Source organism: Electrona antarctica (assembly GCF_951216825.1).
Source record: "Electrona antarctica genome assembly, chromosome: 14".
NCBI lineage: Eukaryota > Metazoa > Chordata > Actinopteri > Myctophiformes > Myctophidae > Electrona > Electrona antarctica.
In genome coordinates, this window is record NC_136795.1 from 25,091,125 (window position 1) to 25,113,503 (window position 22,379).

The 22,379-nt window shown below is 43.7% G+C and overlaps 2 protein-coding genes across 3 annotated transcripts in view; both read right to left on the minus strand.

Annotated features, from left to right (window-relative positions):
- The window catches only part of rhbdf1a (rhomboid 5 homolog 1a), a 68,239-nt gene that overhangs the window by 45,517 nt on the left and 343 nt on the right, over window positions 1–22,379 (minus strand). The window lies entirely within an intron of this gene.
- LOC306937116 (glycerophosphocholine phosphodiesterase GPCPD1-like) lies at window positions 13,560–15,584 on the minus strand (the record flags this gene model as incomplete). Its single annotated transcript, XM_079520783.1, has 1 exon — window positions 13,560–15,584. The coding sequence occupies exon 1, from the start codon at window positions 15,579–15,581 to the stop codon at window positions 13,560–13,562; it is 2,022 nt and encodes a 673-aa protein (XP_079376909.1). The 5' UTR covers window positions 15,582–15,584.

Sequence of the window (22,379 nt, forward strand, 5' to 3'; positions counted from 1 at the left end):
TGTTAGATCAGGTTAAACCCTGTTGTGGTGGGCTTAACTCAAAGTGAAACAGCCTTTTCTCTCCCCTCTGGGATGAAATAGTTGCTGAACATTGTAGGCTAACAGAGCTGGAAAGTCCAGCTGTCAGATACATAGAGCTCCACACAGCATATAGTCATCTCTAGAAGAGTGTACAGTTTCAGATCCAGCAGGGAAGCCCTTCACCTGGGACTGTGGGATTCTGTCCCAGCCCTCGATATACTGTACAGTACATAAATGGTAAATGGTGCATTTATAGCGCCTTTATCCAAGGCACTTCACATAGATTGTGCATTACATTCACCCATTCATTACATTCACCACCCATTCAGTAAAGTAACCATGCAAGGCACCAACCTGCACATCAGGAGCAATTAGGGGTTCAGCGTCTTGCTCAAGGACACTTCTACATTTAAGGTCCCTGCACACTGCCGCGCTTTTCGGATTTTTAGCAGCGTTTTTCCGCCGGTTTTCCAAAAAAAAACGCGTCCAGTCTGCAAGGACCTTAACTCTCACGGGAGCCTGGGATCGAACTGGTTCCCATCCGGCTGCTCTACTGGCCACTCTACCCCTGATCCACTGCCGCCCCACTGTTCCCACATCCACCTGCACATTAGGCAGGGTGTGGAGACTGCTGAATCTGTATAGAGCAGATCGCTGGTTCTCAGCGTCGGGTCTGGTGGACTACCGGGGTGTCTAAAATGGACGCTTACAGGTCTGCACAGTAACTCAGAGAGTGTACTACAAATGGAACCAAATGGACCGTCTCAGAGTTGACCCATTAAGACCCGAGGCCCGAATATTCTACAAAATGCCTTCTAAATCAGTAGTTCTTTTTTACCAAAATGTTCAAAAACAGCAGATGTATAAAGCTTGCAGTGCAGCACGAAGTGACCTCGAGCACCTGTTTGCAGTTACTGATAACTATGGACCACACATTGCTTCCTCTTCTTTCTACTCAACGTTGATATGCATCAAATTAGTTAACTTGCTATGATGTTCTTGCTCTGCATGGGAACCACAATCCACACTGCCTAAAAATCCAACCACTCAATTGGTTCCATATCTACACTCAAGAGTTACAGACCTGTAAAAGGGTCCATTTGGACACCTGGTGGTCCCTGAACCCTGCGTTGAGAAAACAGCTGTATATGGTTGACAACAGCCTGCCCATGGCACTAGTCCTATACTCCATGGTCGTTAAAGAGTTGAGATGAATTAATGAAATTCAACATGTGTGTGATACTACTGACAAGGCCCTTCTCTCAGGAGGCCACAAGGAACTGGGTCAGACGTTAAGTGAGGGCAGTTGGTCATATGAAACCAAACAATGACACTGTAACAATATGGATACACTCTAATCTTCTATCTCACTCTGTCTGCAGTAACATGCAGCCAATCTAATAACATCCAATTTCATGGGGAAGATTCAGGCTATATTATCATTCATTAGCTATAAAAATAACAACAATCCCTGGAGAATGCATAATAATAAATGAAGCTGAATCCCTCCTTGCCAAATTGAATATAGACGTGCTTCATTCCCTTAACAACTTTTGCAAATTATGAAGGAGCTGTGAAAGCAGCCTAACTTGATTAGCAATGAAAATCCCAAACACACTTTGTTTTATGTTCTCTTGGAGCTTGATCAATGCAGGATTATTGGGTCATTATTGCTGATCCAGATTTTAGAGAGAGATGTTTTGACCAATATTTGAAAAAATATATATTATTTATTATTTGAGTTTCTATTTGAGAACATTTAACTTCTAAGCAAAACATATTTAAAAACGTTTTGATAGATATTTAGATTTGTATATATATATTACAAACATTGGCTACATAACGGTATCAGCAGTCGTCAAAAGAAAAGGTAAAAAAACGCTGATATATAGGTCGGCTCAAATGTTCCCACTATTATCAGGAGATCAATAACATTAGCGTTTTACTTTGTTAAAGGTTGACGTGCACGCTTGACCCTTTGACCTCCCCGAGTCCAAAGCGGCATCTTTAGATTTATGTCTTAAGAGGAGAGGCTAACTTCAGACGGCAGAGGGAAAACAAACCATTTCTCTCCCCAACCCCATCCCTGCATTTCCAGATGCGTCAAACAGAGAAAAAAAACTACACACAAGTACCTTATTGTCTGCGAGGCGGCTCGGCATTCTCCTAGTTAAGTGACTAAGAGGGGACTCTCGGCAGCAGCATGCCCTAACAACATGTGATCGTCCCCATCTAAATAGTTTCCAGCATGATATCAGCCTGAATCAAGGCCTACAAAAGGCTGCATTGTACGCCTTGCATACGGTTGATGTGCATAGGGGCTGAACGAGGGCCATTGTGCAGCCACCGGTCGTACTCGGAAAAGGCAAAAAAAAATAGCAAGGCTGAGGCTGCAGGGGCTTCATTCCTTCCTCAATTGAAACGGCGGCCTAAGCAGATTCTCCTTAGGGTTAATTACTCGCTGTGAGGCGCATGACTGGTAAACCCCGTGATGCTGGAGCAGAGACGGTCCGGTGCTTAAGTGCAATTCAATGGTTCTCTCAAACACTATCACGTCAAGGACCCCGACATTGATATGCATTTGGCCGCAGACCCCCATTTGAAAAGACGTTGTGCCAGGAACGCCCACAAGATCTGTCAACATTTGCGGTTCTACAAGCTATAGCTGAATGTTTTTCAAAGTGTTCCTCGTTTTCCTGGGAGGACCCCCTGGAACCCAATCAAGGACCCCTGGGGGTCCCCGGAAACCCAGTTTGAGAACCAGCGGTTCTAATTTATACCACATCGTACAGCAGTAAATCATTTCGCTCACCGAAAATAACATATTTTGAATAATGTTTTTTTTATTGAAAATCTGTTATACACTCTCATCATATGATGAGGCATAAGGCTATAGTGTATGCCAGCCATGGCCAGCCATGGATAAAATGGCCTTTAAAGGTCATTACACAATGGGTCGGGATGTTTTATTCATGCAATTAATTTGCCCCAAAATGTATTTTTTTTTTGTTTTTGTGTCAAGTACTTTCACACAGAACACAAATATTGCGTGGCAACAAAGCGATGCAGTTCATTCGGGACACAATTTTCACCACTAATAAAAGGCATCAACCTGCATGAATGAGGCATCGACCCCATGAATAGTTTTAACTATTCATGGGGTCTAATAGTGCTGCAAATGTCGTATTGTGTGTATTCACCAGAGACAGAAAAGGATCATGACACAGGGACATGATCTATTTGCATACTACTATCAACATTCTAAGTTTATCCTCGTGGGGCAGTACAGTAACTTATCGTTAGTATTAAAAATATCTCCACAAAGGAAAGAAGACGTACATGGTCTCTGTCACCTCACTTCACATCCTCTCTGGGAGACCCCCGGCCAGCGGGGCGAGGTCACATTACTGCTTGGTTTTTAAAGAGAAAGGCTGCGGAGGAAGGAAGTGGAGAGCAGCAGAGAGGATCTGGAGAGACGGGCAGGAAGCCACCACTGCTTCTCCATGTCCGCTCGACACGACCACGGAAACAACAAACACTTGTTCACGTGCACGAGCACGGGCACTCATTGACGACGACGTCGCACGCGTGGAACATACCACGTACATCCCCACCCCTGCCTGGTTGATGTACACATTCACAGCGACGTGCTACACACTACAGAGAGTAACCCACTTTCAGTGACCCCCCCCACATGCAGCCTGCCGCCCACTCCAGCATGGCAATGAGGGGCCAGATTGTGAGACGTCTATGCAAAGCTGTGGGGCTTCTGTTGAGAACTACACATGAAGAGTGCCCTGTACAAAGTTCTTGGCAAATAATTAGCCAGGTTAAGCTTGTAGATCTGCTATTTTTGCTTTTTTTTATGTTGAAAATCAATACATATTTTGGGAAATTTGCCCACGGTACTCATCGTACACCTATACTGTATGATGAAGTATACATTCTCTAGAACCGATGTCTGACCTATTCTGTCCAATGGGTTTTGTGTATTTTTGTTGTTATTCTGGTGCAATTTTACAAACATTTTACAAATTTTACAAACAACTTTCACATATTCAAATGACGGTCTACTTGTTACTCTTCTAAATAATAATACATAGTACATACATAATTTGCCTGGGCCAGCAACCATGTGACCTTTCAACCAATCGGCGTTTCCATGTCCAACAACAAAGTGCTGTGATGTGAAAACCAGCGTGCACGCGCACACACACACACACACACATGCACACGCAAACGCGCACACACACACACACACACACACGTGCAAACACATCCTTCACTGGGTGAAAAAAAATCAATGCCGCCAATAAATAATGTGTATTCACCTGTCTACTGTGTACAGGTCAGGACCTTTCAAGGAGATATGTTTTACCAGCTGTGACAGCGTGGCTGGTAATGCATTTGTTCACCTTGTGAGTCTTGTGAGACATGTGTTTTCTGTCTGAGGACAGATTGTTTCAAAGTGATGACATCAACAACCGTGCATGATGCAGTCATCAAACTACAGGTGTAGTAAACCCCACAAATCGGTTTAGTCGTTAGAATTAAAAACAAAATAATAAAAAAGTACATAAAAAACTGGAAGCATTGCTCTTCCCCATTCTTCACCCAGAGCTCACGTTGTTTTTGTTGTCCCCTCCCCCATGGTGGGTCTCATGGGTGAACCCACTCCGTACATGTGGAGGTCACATCCATCCACAGATATAGAAGCTGCTACTGTGGAGCCAATACGCTGCCTCGTTAAAATGTATGAGACATGGGAAGAGTAAAAATAGTTAATTAGACCTAACCATAAAGGTTAAGCCAGTCCACTGTGTGAAAGGATTATGAAAGCGTTGAATCAAATTAGGCATGGAAATGTACCGGCTAATTCCCTACGGAGCAGAATGGATTGTCAAAGTTTTACATGTGTGAATTAAAGTTTGATTAAATTGCTTGTAGGCGGTACAGTACAAGACTTGTGGATATCGTTAAGCAAGACTTTCCGCAGCCGAAAGCAATTGAATGTGATTGTGTCTGGTCGTATACTATAGGTACAGCAGGGGTCCTCAATAGGCGGACCGCGGTCCACGACCGGACCGCGGACCACCTCTCTGTGGACCATGGGCAAAAAACAAAACAAAAAACATGACAAAATAAAAGTGTTCTTTGTGCCTCAACACAATACCTCTCATTTTCTGTGAATTTTTGGAGGGGAATATTTGTGAAACATTTTATTTCCATACTCTGCACCCCAGGATTGGTTGGTTGGAAGGGGATCCGATTTGTATAAGCTTGACTTGGTGTGACTGTACTAAACAGGCATAGAGCCCTGCTCTCTGCTGGCCGCTGCGTGGCCCGTGCCGCACTCATGGGACCGGACCTTAGTCTTTTTCAAAAATGATTAGTGGACCTTCAGCATTTCTAATTGAGGACCCCTGGCATACAGCATTGGTTCTCAACCTTTTCTGGATCAGGCAGGGTTCACTTGAAAATCTCCAAAGTGTTCGTGGCCAGCCCATCTGACCACAGCCGATAGGTAAAGTGAGTGCTGGTCAGATGGGTGGGCCACAAGCATTTTCAGGACCCTACAGAGATCACATTCTCTATGTCAGTGGTTCTCAACCAGTGGTCCGGGGACCACCAGTGGTCCTTGAGGGGGTTCCAGGTGGTCCCCAGCTAAATGATGGAGTGTTGGTAACCAAATGGACCCTTATAGATCTTTAACTCTTGAGAGTGTAAAATGAAACCAAATGGCTGGGTCCATTTTGTTTAATTTCACGCTCTCAAGAGTTACATTATTGTTAAACATCTGTATTACTTAATTTACAAGAAGTATACACAATTAGAGAATGTAGAATAATTGTTATTTTGATCGTATGCCTGTTATCTCTCCTATGGTACCAACATCAACGACAACAAAATATGCTAAGTTTTGGGTTTGAGAAGATGAAGGCCTACTCATAGTCCAGTTTTCGGTGAAGAGGTGACCACCGAAAACATGATGTCACGCCACGGTGGTCACCGCTCACACAACACATCTCTCTGTTTTTACTAACCACCGTTTCGGTGATTACCTCTTTACTGAAAACTGGTCTTTAATCTCGTCAAATGGTGGTCCGTGGCTCAAATGCTGAATAAATAATGGACCCGTCCTTGATATAAAAAGGGTTGAAAACCACTGCTCTATGTCATCATGTAACAGCACAATTCTCTCACTGGCATTGTGAGGTCAAAATGCTCCATGATGCACAGGGTAGGAGGCATTGTGAGGTCATAATGCTCCATGATGCACGGGGTAGGAGGCATTGTGAGGTCATAATGCTCCATGATGCACGGGGTAGGAGGATGTGGTTTTGGATGCTGTTGCATAAGCCTACAGTTATGTTCCTGCTTGTTTTTCTGTAAAGTGGCTTTGCTTGTAAATATTGGTAGTTGTGGGTTTTTTGGTCTTGTTGCTAAAGTCTAGTTGCTTATTTGGGCTTGCTTCCTAATGTTGTTTAAATCCCTGATTCTCAAACATTTTAATGTCAAGGACCCCCATATATAATTATCCGCACCGCACACGGATACCCATCTGGAAGTATTTTGATCTGTTGGCGTCATTATGTATGCCATCCATGCCCAAATTTAGGCAATCTAAGCCCCATTGACTTCCATTAAAGTACAAGTAAAATATTTAAAATAAAGTATATGTCACAATACAAAAATAATTGTGCGCTTGTATATTAGTCCTGTGGCAATGCGCACAAGAAATCTGAGTGCTGCGCACGCACGCACGCACGCACGCACGCACGCACACACGCACACACGCGCACACACACACACACACACACACACACACACAACTTTTGTATCCATGCAAATGGCTGGATGAAAGAGGAACAGTAGTGACAGATAGACATCATGAAAATCAACTCTAATGTATTCTTTGGCATTTAGCACAAACCAACATGACAAACAGAGGTGCTTACTCACACCTAGAATATGTGCTGTGCCCATCACCATGTCTCCCAGACTACCTGTGTACACAATCCCACATACACTTTCCACTATACACCCTCAGGCCAAGCTTGCTGACTGCTATGGAATGTGCACAATTAACCATTTAAACTATGCTCCCTTTCATTGTCAACTTCTGGGATGGATGGGACACAGCAGAGTGACACAAGGCATTCTGGGATGGATGGGACACAGCAGAGTGACACAAGGCATTCTAGCACAGATTGTGGACAAAGAACAACAGCTAGAGTCGTATACATACATTACGTTATCCAATATGTTTAGGTCGTGATGTCATAGATGGGGTCAAATGTCTGTCCTTGTGTAAAACACAATTGAGAACTACTATGCGCTGAAAAGCAGTTATAGCAGTGTATGTAAGTGCCTTTCGGCAAATGTGTATCCATTGAAGGAGCATCTTGAATAGCCTTATAACGATACTATTCTCCTCCTAGCCAACAGGGAGGATATAATAATGATAGCTTGTGTCAAAGGTTTTTCACTTTTATTTCATGTAATATTTACAATGTGTATCGTAGAGCACAAAGAGTAGAAGATAGTCATCCAGTACAATGTACTATGGGAACCATCTCTGTTTAGCCAGTAAAATAACCAGAGCCTCGTTTGGGCCATGTGTTTCATTTCGGTGTCCTTGACTTGCCGCCCACTCGCTGATCGTCCCTCAAAAGAACAGTTGAAGGCACGCTCACCGCCTGTACTCGCTCGCTGGTTAGCAAGAGACATACATTCTGCTCTGATAAAGGTTACAGTCAGGAAGCAAGCGTAACCTGAGGGGAACGCCCCCCGGAGGTGAGGCCAGGGTCCCTGTAGATCAAGGAGAGAGAGAGCGAGAGAGAGTACAACGAGGAGGAATGAAACCATGCTGTAGCCAGCTGTGCCGAGACTGAGAGCTCTGTGGAAAAGTCCCGACAAAGGCACAGGAAGGCCAGGAAGACTGGGAAGGCTGCGGCGGCGCCCTTGGGACATTCACAGGGCCAGTGTGGGGGAGGCCTCTTCTTCACTCCCCTGATTTAACTTACGAAAACACACACAGCCTGTCCATGGAAATAAATTTAGTGTTGCTCCCACTGGTCAAGCAGTGCGCAGACACACGAGGACACTTCCTCACTCTATAAACGGTTTGACAATCTAAATAAACACTCTCAAATGAAGGTCTAACTATGGCCGAAAGGGAAACATACTGGCTGTAAGGACTTAGTGGACACATAATGAGTGAAGTGAATCCGAATGTGAGTCACGTCCCTGCAGTGAGCGAGGGAACCACTAGGCGTACTAACTGTTCAATAGGTTTGTGTTCCCTGCATGCCGTGCTTATGTTTCGCCCGATATTACACTGCCATTATTGATGTCTTGGCTACTGCACGAGGTGGGTGTGATTATCTGGGCAGCCTGAGTGAGGCTTTACATCATTTTCCCTGGCGCGGGGCAATGCCGAGCTTTTGTCAGCTGGCAAATGGAAGGGAAAGTTGGCATTGGCTCTGCGGAGCAGCAGAAGCAGCACACAAAGACAGGAGGGCTGATTCACTCTAAAGAACAGACTTAAAAGAGTCAGGTGCTTGTTAAAATGCGGGTTTAACCACATCAACCCTAGTGTTCCTATTCTGGACATGTCATAATAGGTGACAATAGATGAACAATAACAGGGTAGACATATGGCAATAATAGCTGCACATTCTGTGAAAATCTACTAGCTCATACAGTTTGTAAATTTGCTATTTCACTACAGTAGGGTTTTTAAAGCCACTTCAATCCCTTCACTAAATGGTACAAAATAGATGAGCTGAAATCTACTACTGTACATCAAAAACTTTAAGAACATTTAAATATGCTTGATTAAATATAAAGAAACAAGGAATGGTGATCCCTCACAACACACATATTTGAACATTACAAATACTGTAACAGCAGCATAGCACATCCCAGTCACGGCAACAATGTAAGTGCACTCATCAATTCTCCGCGTGAAAAAGATGACCCATTTGATGTGTAGAAATATGTATACCGAGAAAAAAAAAAGGAAGAAAAAAAAAAGAGCCAGCAAAGGCCAAGTCAGAGAAGACTTCCAAAACACACCCTCATTTCTGGGAAAAGCTGTTAAGAGTGAGTTGGGCTCGTGGTATGTGACGTTGGTGGGACCGCTGAGACGGCCCAGATATAACTGCATGTGCAATTCCATTCAGGGAACAGTCGACTTGGGTTTTAGCACTCGGGCATACACAATGAGGATTCGCAGCCCCCTGGGCATGCCGGCTGGCGGTGCCAAAGATAGCAGGGGAGCTGGAGTGGAGGGGGACGCTATCCTATTTAAAACTGCAATCTCATACACACACTGTAACGGTCCCAGGATATTGTGTCAGGCAGGGTGTTCCTAGACATGGCTCTCTGGCCTGAGACCGACCTGAGAAAGAGTACAGTACTATACAGTGTGTGTAGAACAAGAGAGATCCGTGCCGTGAGAGTAGAAACTAATACTGTACGTCACAATACAGACATGATGTTCATGTGAGAGAAAGTATAACCAGTGTGTGATCCACATGAAAAATCTCACCATGCAAAAATAGCAAAAACTGAACTGGATGACTAGGGTTAACTTTGTTCTCCCATTTAAACCCTCTAGTCATAGTGAAATGGACCAGAGTTGCATCTGTACCACTTTTTTCCGTCTACACCAAATCTCTGCCAAAAACAGCAGATCTACAAGCTCACAATGCGTTACACCGTGTTGCGATCTGCTATTCTTTGGTGAATGTTTCACCCACAATAGGGATGCTGGGGTTCAGATGCAATTCTTCTTGAGGCATGATATGAAATGTGCAAGAGGACAAGACATTCAGACTTTCGGAGCCTTAATGCAAACAATCTCGGTTGAGATTTTAGCCAGGTGTGGTGGGACTGCGTACCTTTCATGCAACAACAAAAAATAACTACTTAACCCATTTTGAGTTAAAAACGTTCACGATTTTTCTAAAATGGCAGACCTACAAGCACATAGCGCGGCACTCGGTGCCACGCTATGAGCTTGTAGATCTGCTATTCCTCAATAGCTAAAGTATAAAATAAAGCTTAAACACCAAAAGGGGTTCCCACCCAAAATGGGTTAAAAACAATTATTTTCCCATGGTGCCATTCTGGAGACACATGATAGTTTATTGGGTTATCTGTGGACACGCCCTCCCAAAGTTACTACTACACACTGGCAAAGGGTAAGATCAAAGTGCAAGAATATTGCTGATTTTCCAAGCACTGGCCATCTGGGAAAAGACTGCATTTCCACAGTGCTGAAAATGAGTTGTGCCGTGGGGTTAACCAGTCTCAAACACCATCTCAGAGCTAACACAACCTATGGGACCACAAAACACCCAGTAACAATAAACCCAAACTAGAACTGCACTCTGTCGAGTGCCTACTTGCTTGTTGCACACAAGTAGGCCATAAATGGCCTACTAGTGCGCAAGCAGAGCGCGCAAGTACTGTCGACCGCTAAGTACAAACTGTCAAATCTCAGCTTCTCTGTGAAAGAACGTTTGAAATATCGAATTATTAGGTTTAGCTATTTGCTACGTACCTAGTTATTGGAGGTAAAAAAGTAGTAGGCCTATTGTGAAGTATGGTAAAAGTTTCAGTGTCGGGTGGATTAAAGGAAATGCCTCTATGTATATGTATATGTAATTTGTAAGTTGATTAGCGGTATACTGTGGTTACTTTGCGTATGCCCGTTTGATGCGTATGTATCGTAGCAGCATATGACGTCAGGGTATAACTGGTATATAACTAGCTCTCAATGTAATGTAACGTAATAAAGATGTGGATTAAAGGACCCAATGCCAGGGTGTAAATGGTTTTCGATGGTGACGTAATGACGATATGTTTTAGTGTCGGGATGATTAAAGGTAATGCCCCCTAATGCCCAAGCACAAGTAGTCATTACGTCATACGCTGGCACGGCGCATACGCATCAAACGGCGACATACGCATCGAAGCACTGGACGAAAACTATTACTTGCGCGCTCTGCTTGCGCAAGTAATTATTAGAACCTAGAACATTTCATAACCCCCATTAAAATAGGATATATATTATATCGCATTTATTACTAGAAATTAACTACCAGGGACTCAGAGGGCAGTGTGAAGTTTAATCATTTTATTTAGTTCAATCAGAATTTAGTATCTTGGGCTGAGCCCCATCCTGAGAGTTGATCTGTGAACTTTACCGAGAATCAATACTGGTTTTTACTTTCTTTTATGAGGCCCTTCCACTCGTTAAGAAGCATGAGTAGTATGCTCATAACAGGGGTTTAAAAGAAATAAGAAACGATTACCAATATGAAATGAAGATAGAAGCAGCAAACCGTCAAGATAGATAGTCAAGATACTTTATTGTAGTTTGACATCATTTCATTTGTCAAGTAGGCTATTAACTATGTGCAATGTTTAACATTTTTGAGTGGTGTAAACCACTCCTACAACTGGCTTTTGTGTGCAGAAAAAAATGAGCATGGTTGCTATGTTCAAAATAATTTCTGACGTAATTAAATCACACCCGGGTGAACTGGATGACCGTAGCAACCATGGTCATTTTTTCTGCACAAAAAAGGCCAGTTGTGAAATCACATCCGGGTGTGATTTCATTACGTCAGATCAGAGCTGATCAGGCTATATAATACCTTACCTTATATAATAATAATGATTTCATTACGTCAGACATTACGTCAGACCACAGCTGATCATGCTATATAAAACCTTACACCACTCAGTTCACACGGGTGTGATTTTTAAATTAACATTCGACTCAATGTCGACGTAGTCTAATTTACTTTGATTGTCAAGTACTACATACAAATTTTAAATTATTATTAGATTATATTTGATTCCAAGTATCAGTGAGCGCAGCCATTGAACCACGCGACTGGCTTTCGCCTCACTTGGCCTCACGCCTCACTGCTGCATGCCTTGTTTTCAAGAGGTGTAAAAAGGAATTAGAATCTAAATGTTTACAGAAACATTTTTTGAGGGGCGCTAGCCCCTTCTATAAACAGCTATAGTGTTTAATGTTTGTGTTGTCTGAACACAAACATTAAATGCCATTGACAATGGATGGAGAATTTACGTCATATGTGTCCCAGCAAATCGGCTGGGTATGTCGGTGGGAACCCTTGGCCAATAGGGACCACCATTCTTGATGTTGATGTACAATGATTAGAGCGACCCTCACTTCACACGCCTTCCGGTGTCGTCTTTTGCAAGGCAAGATCCCTTATTTCAGTAAGATCAGCAATGACTCCACATATCAGATCTTGGGTTTGTTTGGCTCCACTTTGTCAGTACCATCATCATTGCAGTGCCATCATAACCGTATTCACTTCCATGATAAAATGTAAAGTATAAAACATTCCGAGGGCTACTAGTTAGTAGCTTGCACAAGGTTTGGCGCTGATCGGTCCAGCGGTTTGCGAGATTATCTCCGGACGCACGCACGCACGCACGTGCACACACACACGCACAGGCACACGCACACGCACACACACACGCACACACACACACACAAACACACAAACACACACTGTCAATAGACGGCTAGCCACGCCATAAAAACAGGCCAGGCCCGATGTCTGCATTAAGTTAATTATTATCGGTCCAGACCATGTTACTGCATTCTAGAATTAATGAATGATTGGTTTATTTTGTCATAAACTATGAAGGACAGCACTTGACAAACTGTGTCAACACATCATACATCATCATTACATGCTTTGGCCAATCCATTTCACATGATCAGTGGGCGAAAAAGGAATAGGCTGAAGCCCAACTTTAAGTATATTTGTCACATCACACGTTTAAAGGTGCAAAGGAGGTGAAATTCTTCAGAGCTTATAAATTGCCTATCCTACATTTTACCCACAATATCAGCAATATACGGATGTTTAATATGTTATTTTATGCTTTTCCAGAGAAATATGAAATATACAAATCATAATCCATTCGGAGGGATTTGCATTGCTAATATTAAAAATATAAATCATTGAATATGAAAATATTTTTGCTGGGGAAAAAAAAAACACAAAAACGTTTGTCAAACTGAAAACAAATCTCATTTGAGTATTAAAAAAAAACACAATCTGTGTGTGAACTTAATTGGCAGAGTTCTAAGTGACAACTCTTGATTCTGCATTCTTTTCACAAGTCCTTTCAGATCCAAAGCAGGATCAGAACACGGGACAGACATCCAGATGTGTCAATGCTCTCAGACGTGGCTACTGGCTAGATCAGAAACCACTGAGCGAATTCAAATGACACGTTCCATCTGTAACCTCCAGGTCTCTTCCAGGGGCACTAGCAAATCACGTCAGCCCTTCTCTTATGATGTTCCATAAAGCAATAGAGGACCTTTCCTCGACTAAGCCAGCAGACCGATGCATGCATTGGCAAGTAAGGATGAGTTTGAAATTGCATACATTGACGATTTGATGCACTTTCAATACCTTCCACCTAGGAACGGAATGAATGATCAATGTTTCGATGTGGCCGACTGCTCATGTCAGACTGACTGCTGTCGACTGCTCAGAGTCATGGTCATTTTGAACTGGGTGAGGTGTAGAAGGAGCGGGTGTGATCATCACCTCTGAGATCACCTCTGTGATCTCTGTGATAACCTCCTGCAGGGAGTGCTCTTCCTCTACTTTAAAGATGTTGGATTGCTCCCCCAGGTCCTCACAGATCGTATCATAAATAAGCCCATCGATACCCTTCTCTCTCAGCGTCTTCCTGGTCTCATGGTCATTGTTGTGCTCTCCCCAGCAGAACACCACCAGGCCTTTCACCTGGGCCTCACTGATGTAGTCAAGGTTCCTCAAGAGATCCTCGGTGTGGGTGCAGATACCCAAGATGTTCTCGCTCTGTGCAAAGCTCATGGCAATGTGGGTGTCTTGGCAGCGGACGTCCATCATCTCTGGGTAGCTGTCTGTGACGCCCTGGGTCAGGAAGAGAATGGGATATCTGTTCTGCTTCTGGCGCACCATGATGCAGACATCTGGGTTGAAGCAGGAGAAAACTATTTGTCTCTTGCCTGCATTCTGCAGAACACATGACAAGATGATGTCCAGAAAGGTGTTCATGTTGAAGTACGATGACACATTGCTGTCCCAGGATTCGTCCTTCCTCTGGCAGATCCACTTGAATTCAATGTTGAAGCCTACATGCTCGGGGACAGCTTGGAAGATCTGTGAGAGCGAGGGGAAGGGCTGATATTCATCAACTTCATCTTCATCATCTTCATCGTGATCTTTATGATCATTAACTGTGATGGCAGTGGCATGAACCAGCTTCAAAAGTTGTAGCTGATCAAAGGTCAGCTCTTTTACTGCCATCTCGAGCAGCTGCAGAGAAGTCTTGTCATTTTTCTTCTTGGTGGAAATACAGCAGGTCAGGTCATGGTAAATAACAGGGATGGAATCCTTGGAGAGGTGAACATCAAACTCCACAAAGGCAGCACCATGTTCAGCAGCACGTTTGAACGAGGCTATGGTGTTCTCCCTGACTTTGTGGTGCTCGGCTGCACGTGTTCTGCCAGCTCCTCTGTGGCCAACATGCAGGGTGCTGCTTTTCTTCAAGTATTTAGTGAAGGAGCTGCTCATGTCACACTGCAGGCCCTGGATAGGCCGAATTACAAGGTAGTCCACTCTGACTTTCCCAATGTTTTGTTTTTGAGTGGAATTTCGTCCCATGATAGGAAGCGTGACCACTCCAACGTCCTTGCCACTCTCTAGGAAGCTAGAGGAGAGGCAGCAGGCTGTGCCCACATGTCCTGGGTGGGTGTCCCCCTGGACCACATGTTCACCCATTTCCTCCTCAAAGAACTCAAAGGTGATATCCAGGTTGTCTGGGTTCATGGTTTGGATGCTGTACTCCAACCACTGGGAAGGCTCCAGGGCATAGCCACACTCTGGCTGGTTGTGGCGAGGCTTGTAATCTTTCTTACTGATGCTGCTGGTCTCTAGGGTGGTGGTGATTTTCTGCCACGATGGAGGGCTGAGCGGCTCCTCTTCCTCATCTTCCTCCCCCTCCTCTTCAATGCCCTCCCACTTTAGCTTGATCCTGAAGCGAGACTTTTTGTACTTCTTCTTGGTGATGGATACTGGAGATTTCTTGGAATCGTGCAGCCGCAGACGAATCTCTGTCTGGCATGTCAGCCACCCAGAGTCTATACATGGATTTTCACCATTGTGAACTCCAAACTTGCCGTCGTCAACATTCAGGTGTGACTCTGTAGGGCACAGGGTGCGGGGCTGCTGATGGGTCTCCCACTTATTCACTATCACATTACAGCCTGCACTCTTTGAATTCAGGAAGAAGCCCTTGAAATACCGATAATTTGACACAGCTCCTTTGGGCAAGGTGATCGTCGTACTCCATGTAGTGCCTCCATCAGTTGGCTGTAAAGTCACAGCTCTTTGATGTGACCAGTTACCAAGGGCTTCAGAGCTGCCCACCACAGCAATTACCTCACCTGGCAATGTGTCTCCTTCTACGACTAGAGTCACTTCACTGGTTTCCATAAAGGACACAGTGAAGGACACAGGCTTGTTGGGATTCATGTATACTGATTCATGGTTCAAACAAGCTGACCCTTACTGCTTCCACGTACTGCTGCCACCTTTTGGCAGCCCCGAGATGGCTCTCAGCTGCCTTGAAGAGGGACAATCCTCAAATGAAGCTGATTTATGCCACTTACAGTCAACTTCTGAATGGAAACTGACTAGTTGCTTCTATACCAGCCGTTGATGATGTCAGGTGAAGATTGATGATGTCAGGAATGGATTTCCTTGTACAGTATGGTAATCAATATTGGCCATGGGCTTGTTTTCGTGTCACAACACAAGGGCATGCCCCCTTTTTTGCCCATATACATAGAGCCGACTGATTTGTTTGCGCCTGATGCCATGACGGCACATTGAGGTTAGACAACACACTCCATATTTGGGCGTACCTTATAGGGGGGAGGGAGGGGGGAAACGGGCAATGGTTGGCAGCGGGAGCACGCGCTCAACCTGGCTCCATTGGCTAGGCGCCAGTGACCCACAATCCTTTCTTCAAAGTTCCCAGGTAAACCAACATGTAATGTGCGAGTCACATCCAGACTGTGCACTGTCTTTATGGGTCACAGTGAAATTAAGGCTACAGAGACAGAACAGTTTGGCAGACTGTCAAATAAACTCAGAACAGCAAAATGAAAATGGTTGTACACAGTTACAGTAGACCTGCAGCAGTGGATGAGACTGCACAGACAGAAGCTACAGACAGAAGCTGCACCAACGCCACTGGAAGAACATGGAGAGGAAGCAGGCATCAGACAATATATCAATGTTATATTGATAGCGTGATAATAGATATCATCTGGGATTTTGGATATCATAACATCGTTTTTTTTAAAACATCTGTTTATTATGAATTTTTGGTATACAGGCATTTCAGTAATGTTTAAGCAACAAGTTATGATATTGTCTTTTCCGAGTTGGGCTGTAGTCAAGAAAGTCCAAGTTTATCTGCACTGCGCTACACGTACAACAAGCAAAAACAAGTCATGTTAGCCAACAGAATAAAGGGAATTTCAAGGTATTACATGAATCAAAGTTTTGGGATTCCTTCTTCAATACACGTGACCTAAGCTCCCTCTTGACAGATGAGGTGCTGACTGAGAGATGAGTGGAATGGCTCGCTGACAGATTGGGGTGCAGGAGACCAGAAGTAGACCTGAAATAGCCCCACACTATACTGCTGCATTACAGCATTACATCACAAGTGATTTTTGCTGTCATGGCTGCCTCTGCAGCGCCAGCGTGCCACCTTAACAGACCATGGGAGAGGCAGTAACCACTTTGAGTCAAACAATTAGGCCATGGGAGGAAGCACTTTGAAACCATGCAACGCGTAATGGTTTGCAAACAGCAATGAAACAGAGATGCAAATTTAAAAACCAACATACATTCATAATTAATGTTAATTAAAGTCATTCAATTCTTAAGTACAAAATAATGCGCCAGTGGGAATACTTTTGTAACAGTTTCAGAATTTTCAAGTTCATTGTGTGCGTTTGCTTGCTTTGCGCATTTAAAAACGTGCTGCAGACATTCAAAACATTGTGAAATGACATTGTCATGTAATTTCCAGTTGACATGGAAAAAACACTTTTCCCACAATTGACAGCTCAGTGAAAACCCTCGACTCCGGCCACATCAAAGTCGAGCGTAATACCGATTGAGCAATCAACCCAACCCAAAATGAAACAGAGGTTGAACGCTCATTCGCATCACTGTACTCCTCTCTGTGAAGTCATACCTGACATGCTTTAGAGGCGCAGCCTTGTTGTCTTCAGTTGTAGGAACAGCTGTAACTGATCTACTTAGCAGGCATAGCACGCGTATTGTCTCTGGAGCAGCAGAACAAGTTGGTTAGCATGTTCGACTGCAGGAGATACTGTTGCCTTGCCCTAGATTTACGACTACACACACCGACTGGAATCTTAGCCGTGGAGGAGTTTTACACTTAATCTGTCACTGCCGTCAATGAATGATACCAAAGAAGTTTGAAAGGTTACCGTCTATTTATAACAGCCTTATCACCATAGGCCCATATAAACACTAATGAATATGTTGAATAATTTAAATGCAATTACATTCCAAAAATATTATAGGATAAATGTTGACAACTTACTGACTGTAGTGAAATGTTGTGTAAACATAGTTATTATACAGTTGTAGCAAAATGATATGCAGGACGATAGAATGGCGAACGACAGGTCATCCCAGGCCTAATTCTCATTTTCAAAATGTTGCATGTGATACACTGGTGTTTGATGCAGAAGCAGCCGTGGCTGATCTAGAGGAGCATGTGGTCTGCACTCTGCAGTGCACACATGGAACTGTTCAGCACATTGGTTTTCGGCACAACTCAGAAACAGCTCTGTCCAGACAGAGACAGAAGAAAGCAACCAACTATTTCAAAAAGAAACACACAGGTCTCCTCCTGACAGGAAGGAAATTCCGAGGAACTTGCATACAGTACCACTACTTTGTGTAATTGTAGAAAAAGGTTGCATTGCCTTGTCACCGGAGCATCGACTCTACAAAGAGAGACCGGTCTTGGTTAAACGACTGTCCTTGCTTGTGAACACAGTCACACCATCTTGAAGTGATTAAGTTACACGTATGACAAACATCAACATACCGCTCTCATACAAAGTCCTTGCTCCAAGCCGTTGGACTCGAAATCAAATACGCCTGTGAAAGAAAAGGTAAGAACTGAAAAAGACCAGTTTAAAAATAAAGACATATGTCATAGCAAAGTGGTTGATAACGTGACCGGCTCTGCAACTCTGCAACTCACCGTAACACTATGGCTTAATTTATCCCATGTCACTTGAGCCTGTCGTACGACCAAAATGACAGTACAGTATGTTTGGCATCTTTTCAGCTGAGAATATGCCATTATTGTTGTGAAACATAGTATACTGCAAATTAGCCATAACAAGTAATTGTGTGCAGGACTGTGAACTTGGCCAGAAAGACAGACAGACAGACAGACAGACAGACAGACAGACAGACAGACAGACAGACAGACAGACAGACAGACAGACAGACAGACAGACAGACACTGCTCCATGAGTCATGTAGGCATGACTTCAGTGTGTCCCCTCAGCAGTCCCCTGAAACACCCACATACCATCCAGTCAACACGAGCCAGCCAGCATAGCTGATCCACCTGCCTACACCAGGGATAGATCCAGACCCCCCTCTGGTGTGCGTGTGTGTGTGTGTGTGTGTGTGTGTGTGTGTGTGTGTGTGTGTGTGTGTGTGTGTGTGTGTGTGTGTGTGTGTGTGTGTGTGTGTGTGTGTGTGTGTGTGTGTGTGCGTGCGCGTGTGTGTGTGTGTGTGTTTTTCTAAGACTGCCGGTCTCCATCTACTGTATGTATCACATATACATGTGTGCACACATGTACACAAACATTTAGCTGCACACATATACAGTATGCGCAGTGGAAATAATCCTTCTTAAGTCCAGCTGGAAAGACAGTATATGATGTGTGTATGACTATCACCATCTCACATCATACCGCTAGCTTTATTGGTGTGATTACATCACCCCCTGTCATGATCCCTCTCCGTGAGATAATGTTTCAGGGGCATTGGGCACACAAGAGAGTGGGCCATGAGCTGCCATGCTCTGTTTGCCAAAATAACTCTGCAGACAAAATGCCTCTCAGTTCAGTTTAGAGTGGCCAGGTATGGTAACAAAATGAACAATGTCATGTGACCTTTAAGATGTCAACAATATGCAAGTAGGTTAAAGGAGTAGTTCACCCCAAAAATTACTTACCAGTATTTTCTATCAATCACACTTCATGCGGTGTGGAATTGATAGAAAATATGTAATTCTTTGGGTGAACTACTCCTTTAAAGGAGCACTTCACCTACAGTATAATATTCAACCTGATCTTCAGATAATTGGTCCTCACTAATGCTCATTATAAGATGGCACAATTCTCATCTACTCACTCTGTGCCTGTGTCTCTGTCACTCTGTGGACAGTTCAGAAACCTGCCTACCAGTGACATCACAAATTGGGTTTCCAAGCAGAAACTACAGCACTTTCGCCCTGAAAAGTTATCACGCTGAAAATAGACGGATGCATGTGTTTGGTCCGACGTACTAAGAGTCCTACATGCATTAGTCTGACACCCTACCCCAAAACCCTAACCTAACCCTAACCTCACAGGGAAGCCACGGTTGAGTTTTATCCTGCAACGCATTTGGGGAGCCACTTGTGAGTCTTAACCGGCCACACATGTTGTCGGACTGTTAGTACGTTGGACCAACATATGCGCCCCAAATAGACACCATTGTTCTTTTATCAATAAAAGGTCTGCAGCCTTCCGATGTCACTCGTAGGCAGGTTTATGAACTGTCCACAACCCTCCTCTGAGACACAGACCAAGTAGATAGAAATGGTGACATCGTATGCTGAGCAATAGTGAGATCAAAGTTATACTAAACAATACCACTTTGATGGAAACTGAAAGAACCCTTTTTCTCAAAAACTGGAGCATAACTCCATTTATTATACTGGAGTATAATAAAAGAAACGGGTGTTTAGTGTAGCATGTCATGAGACATTTTGAGTCATTGGCATTGCTGTGAGATAAAAGCCACAATTCTGACAGGGAAAAAACATTCTTTGAAGTTGTTCCAGGGTCAGAAGGTGAAGAGGTTAACAGGAGAAGTCTGTGCTCTTTCATGCTCTGTTCATATTTTGTATCTTGTTTAATTTGTTCTCTCCATATCTCTCTCCAAATTCAATTCCACATTTTGAGAGTAACCCAGGTATGGTTTGAACGACGAGTTTAGCTGGAATAAAATAAAAGTAGAAAGGTGCTAATTCTGGTGAGTGCGGTTTCCTGGACGCAAGCTGTGTTTTGTGGCCGTCCTTCTGGCCCAACGAATTCCCAGGGTAATATAGCGTTAGAGCAGGGTTCATCGCCATGCCGACTTGTGGTAGACATTTTTGTCCAAAAAATATTTTTGCCATGGACTTACAAATATTACCAGAAACAGAGCTAGCCCTAAATTAATACGTGCTGTGGTCCTCAAAGTGGGTTGAGGGACATTCAGGGTTCCTTGAAGGTGGTCCAAATTGACCATTGCAAGTCGGTAACTCTGAGAGTGTACAAATGGAACCAAATGGAACCTACGGTCCATTTGCTTCCATTTGTACACTCTCAGAGTAATGTTGGTCCTTGAAAATAAAACGTTTGAGAACCACTGTATTGGTGGACTCCAAATGACATTCAGTAATTGGTCGTATGATCAAAATAAGAACATAATGTTGCTAAATCAAAAATGTGCCACAGACGGCGACAAGTCTTTCCACGGACACATGTGTACGTGTGTGGACATATTGATGAACCCTGTGTTAAAGGCCCCGCAACGTGTCATTCAAATGTTTTGATTGTATTACATTGCCATCATGTGTCTCTACCAGACGTTTTGGGGTTGCTCTACAGTCTACTCTACTCTACTATATAAAACGTCAACAAAAACAATAGTGTTGATTGCCACACTAATAAAAGGACCACAAGACTGAACACTAGAATACTGGTTCTCGGCACGTATCACTGGCGTAGCGGTCAGAGCACCTAGGCTACAATGTAGCCTGACAGCGCGGTGCGGGTTCGAGTCCTGATCCTGACGCCTTTGCAGTGCGTGTCACTCCCCATCTCTCTCAACTATCACTGTCAGCCTACGGTCCTATCATTAATAAAGGCATAAAAATCCCCAAAATCAATATACCCCTGGTGGTCCGTGGACCACCAGGGGTCCGAAAGGACAATTACGGGTCAGTAAAAACTCAGAGATTGTACAAAATAAAAGGAACCAAATGGACCCATGAAATAAGGTCTCTGAGTAAAATTAACACTGAGCATAGTTCCAGTATAATTAAGTTCAGCCCCCATCCCCCCCTCTTTGTACATGCTCAGAATTGCATGGATATGGGACCCTATGTTGAGAAACAGTTCGCTATAGAAGACATAAATAGCATCATTGTTGTTGATGATGATGATGATGATGATATCATTATGATTGATGGTCATGGGGGGGGGGGGGGGGGGGGGCAGACCCGGCAGAACAAATAAACAAGATTATACAACTTACATCAGTTATTACTAGGTAATTGGCCTCTATAGGTTTCATTGTATTGTTTAGACTAGAGTCATTTGTATATATTTGTTCCTCTGCCTGTCAGTCTACAGCCAAAGCATTTGTATTGTTTAGTGGTTCAACAAAACCTTATAAAGGTACTAATTAAAGTCCTCTCCTCTGACAGAGCATTCAAGTTGGCTAAAAGTCAGGTCTTGGTTTCAGGAAGACAGGAAAGGTTGGCTAAATTATCATACCACATTCTTTCTATTAAACCCCTCCACAATAGCTAGATCTGGATACTTTTAAGGTGATTTCCCATCCCAACGCCTGTGGACCAACATATAGACACATTCAACTACAAGGTGTTTTACAATTACATTATAACACAGCAGCCAGACTACAACAGCCTTCAGTATAAGTAGCTTTAATTGACACCCTGTCGCATAATTGATGCCGGTAAATAATGCCATTCAGTTCCCTGCTGGTTTTCCTCCTTGATAAACTGACTGTTTAATTCAACCTACCAACCATAAACCAAAGATATATTTCTCCCTGCCTGATTACGACAGTGAAAGCACGCGAGTGAGGAGTGACTCGTGCCGGACCGACCGACCGACTGGCCTCCAGCCTCCTCCTCTCACGTTTTATATTCCAATGAAG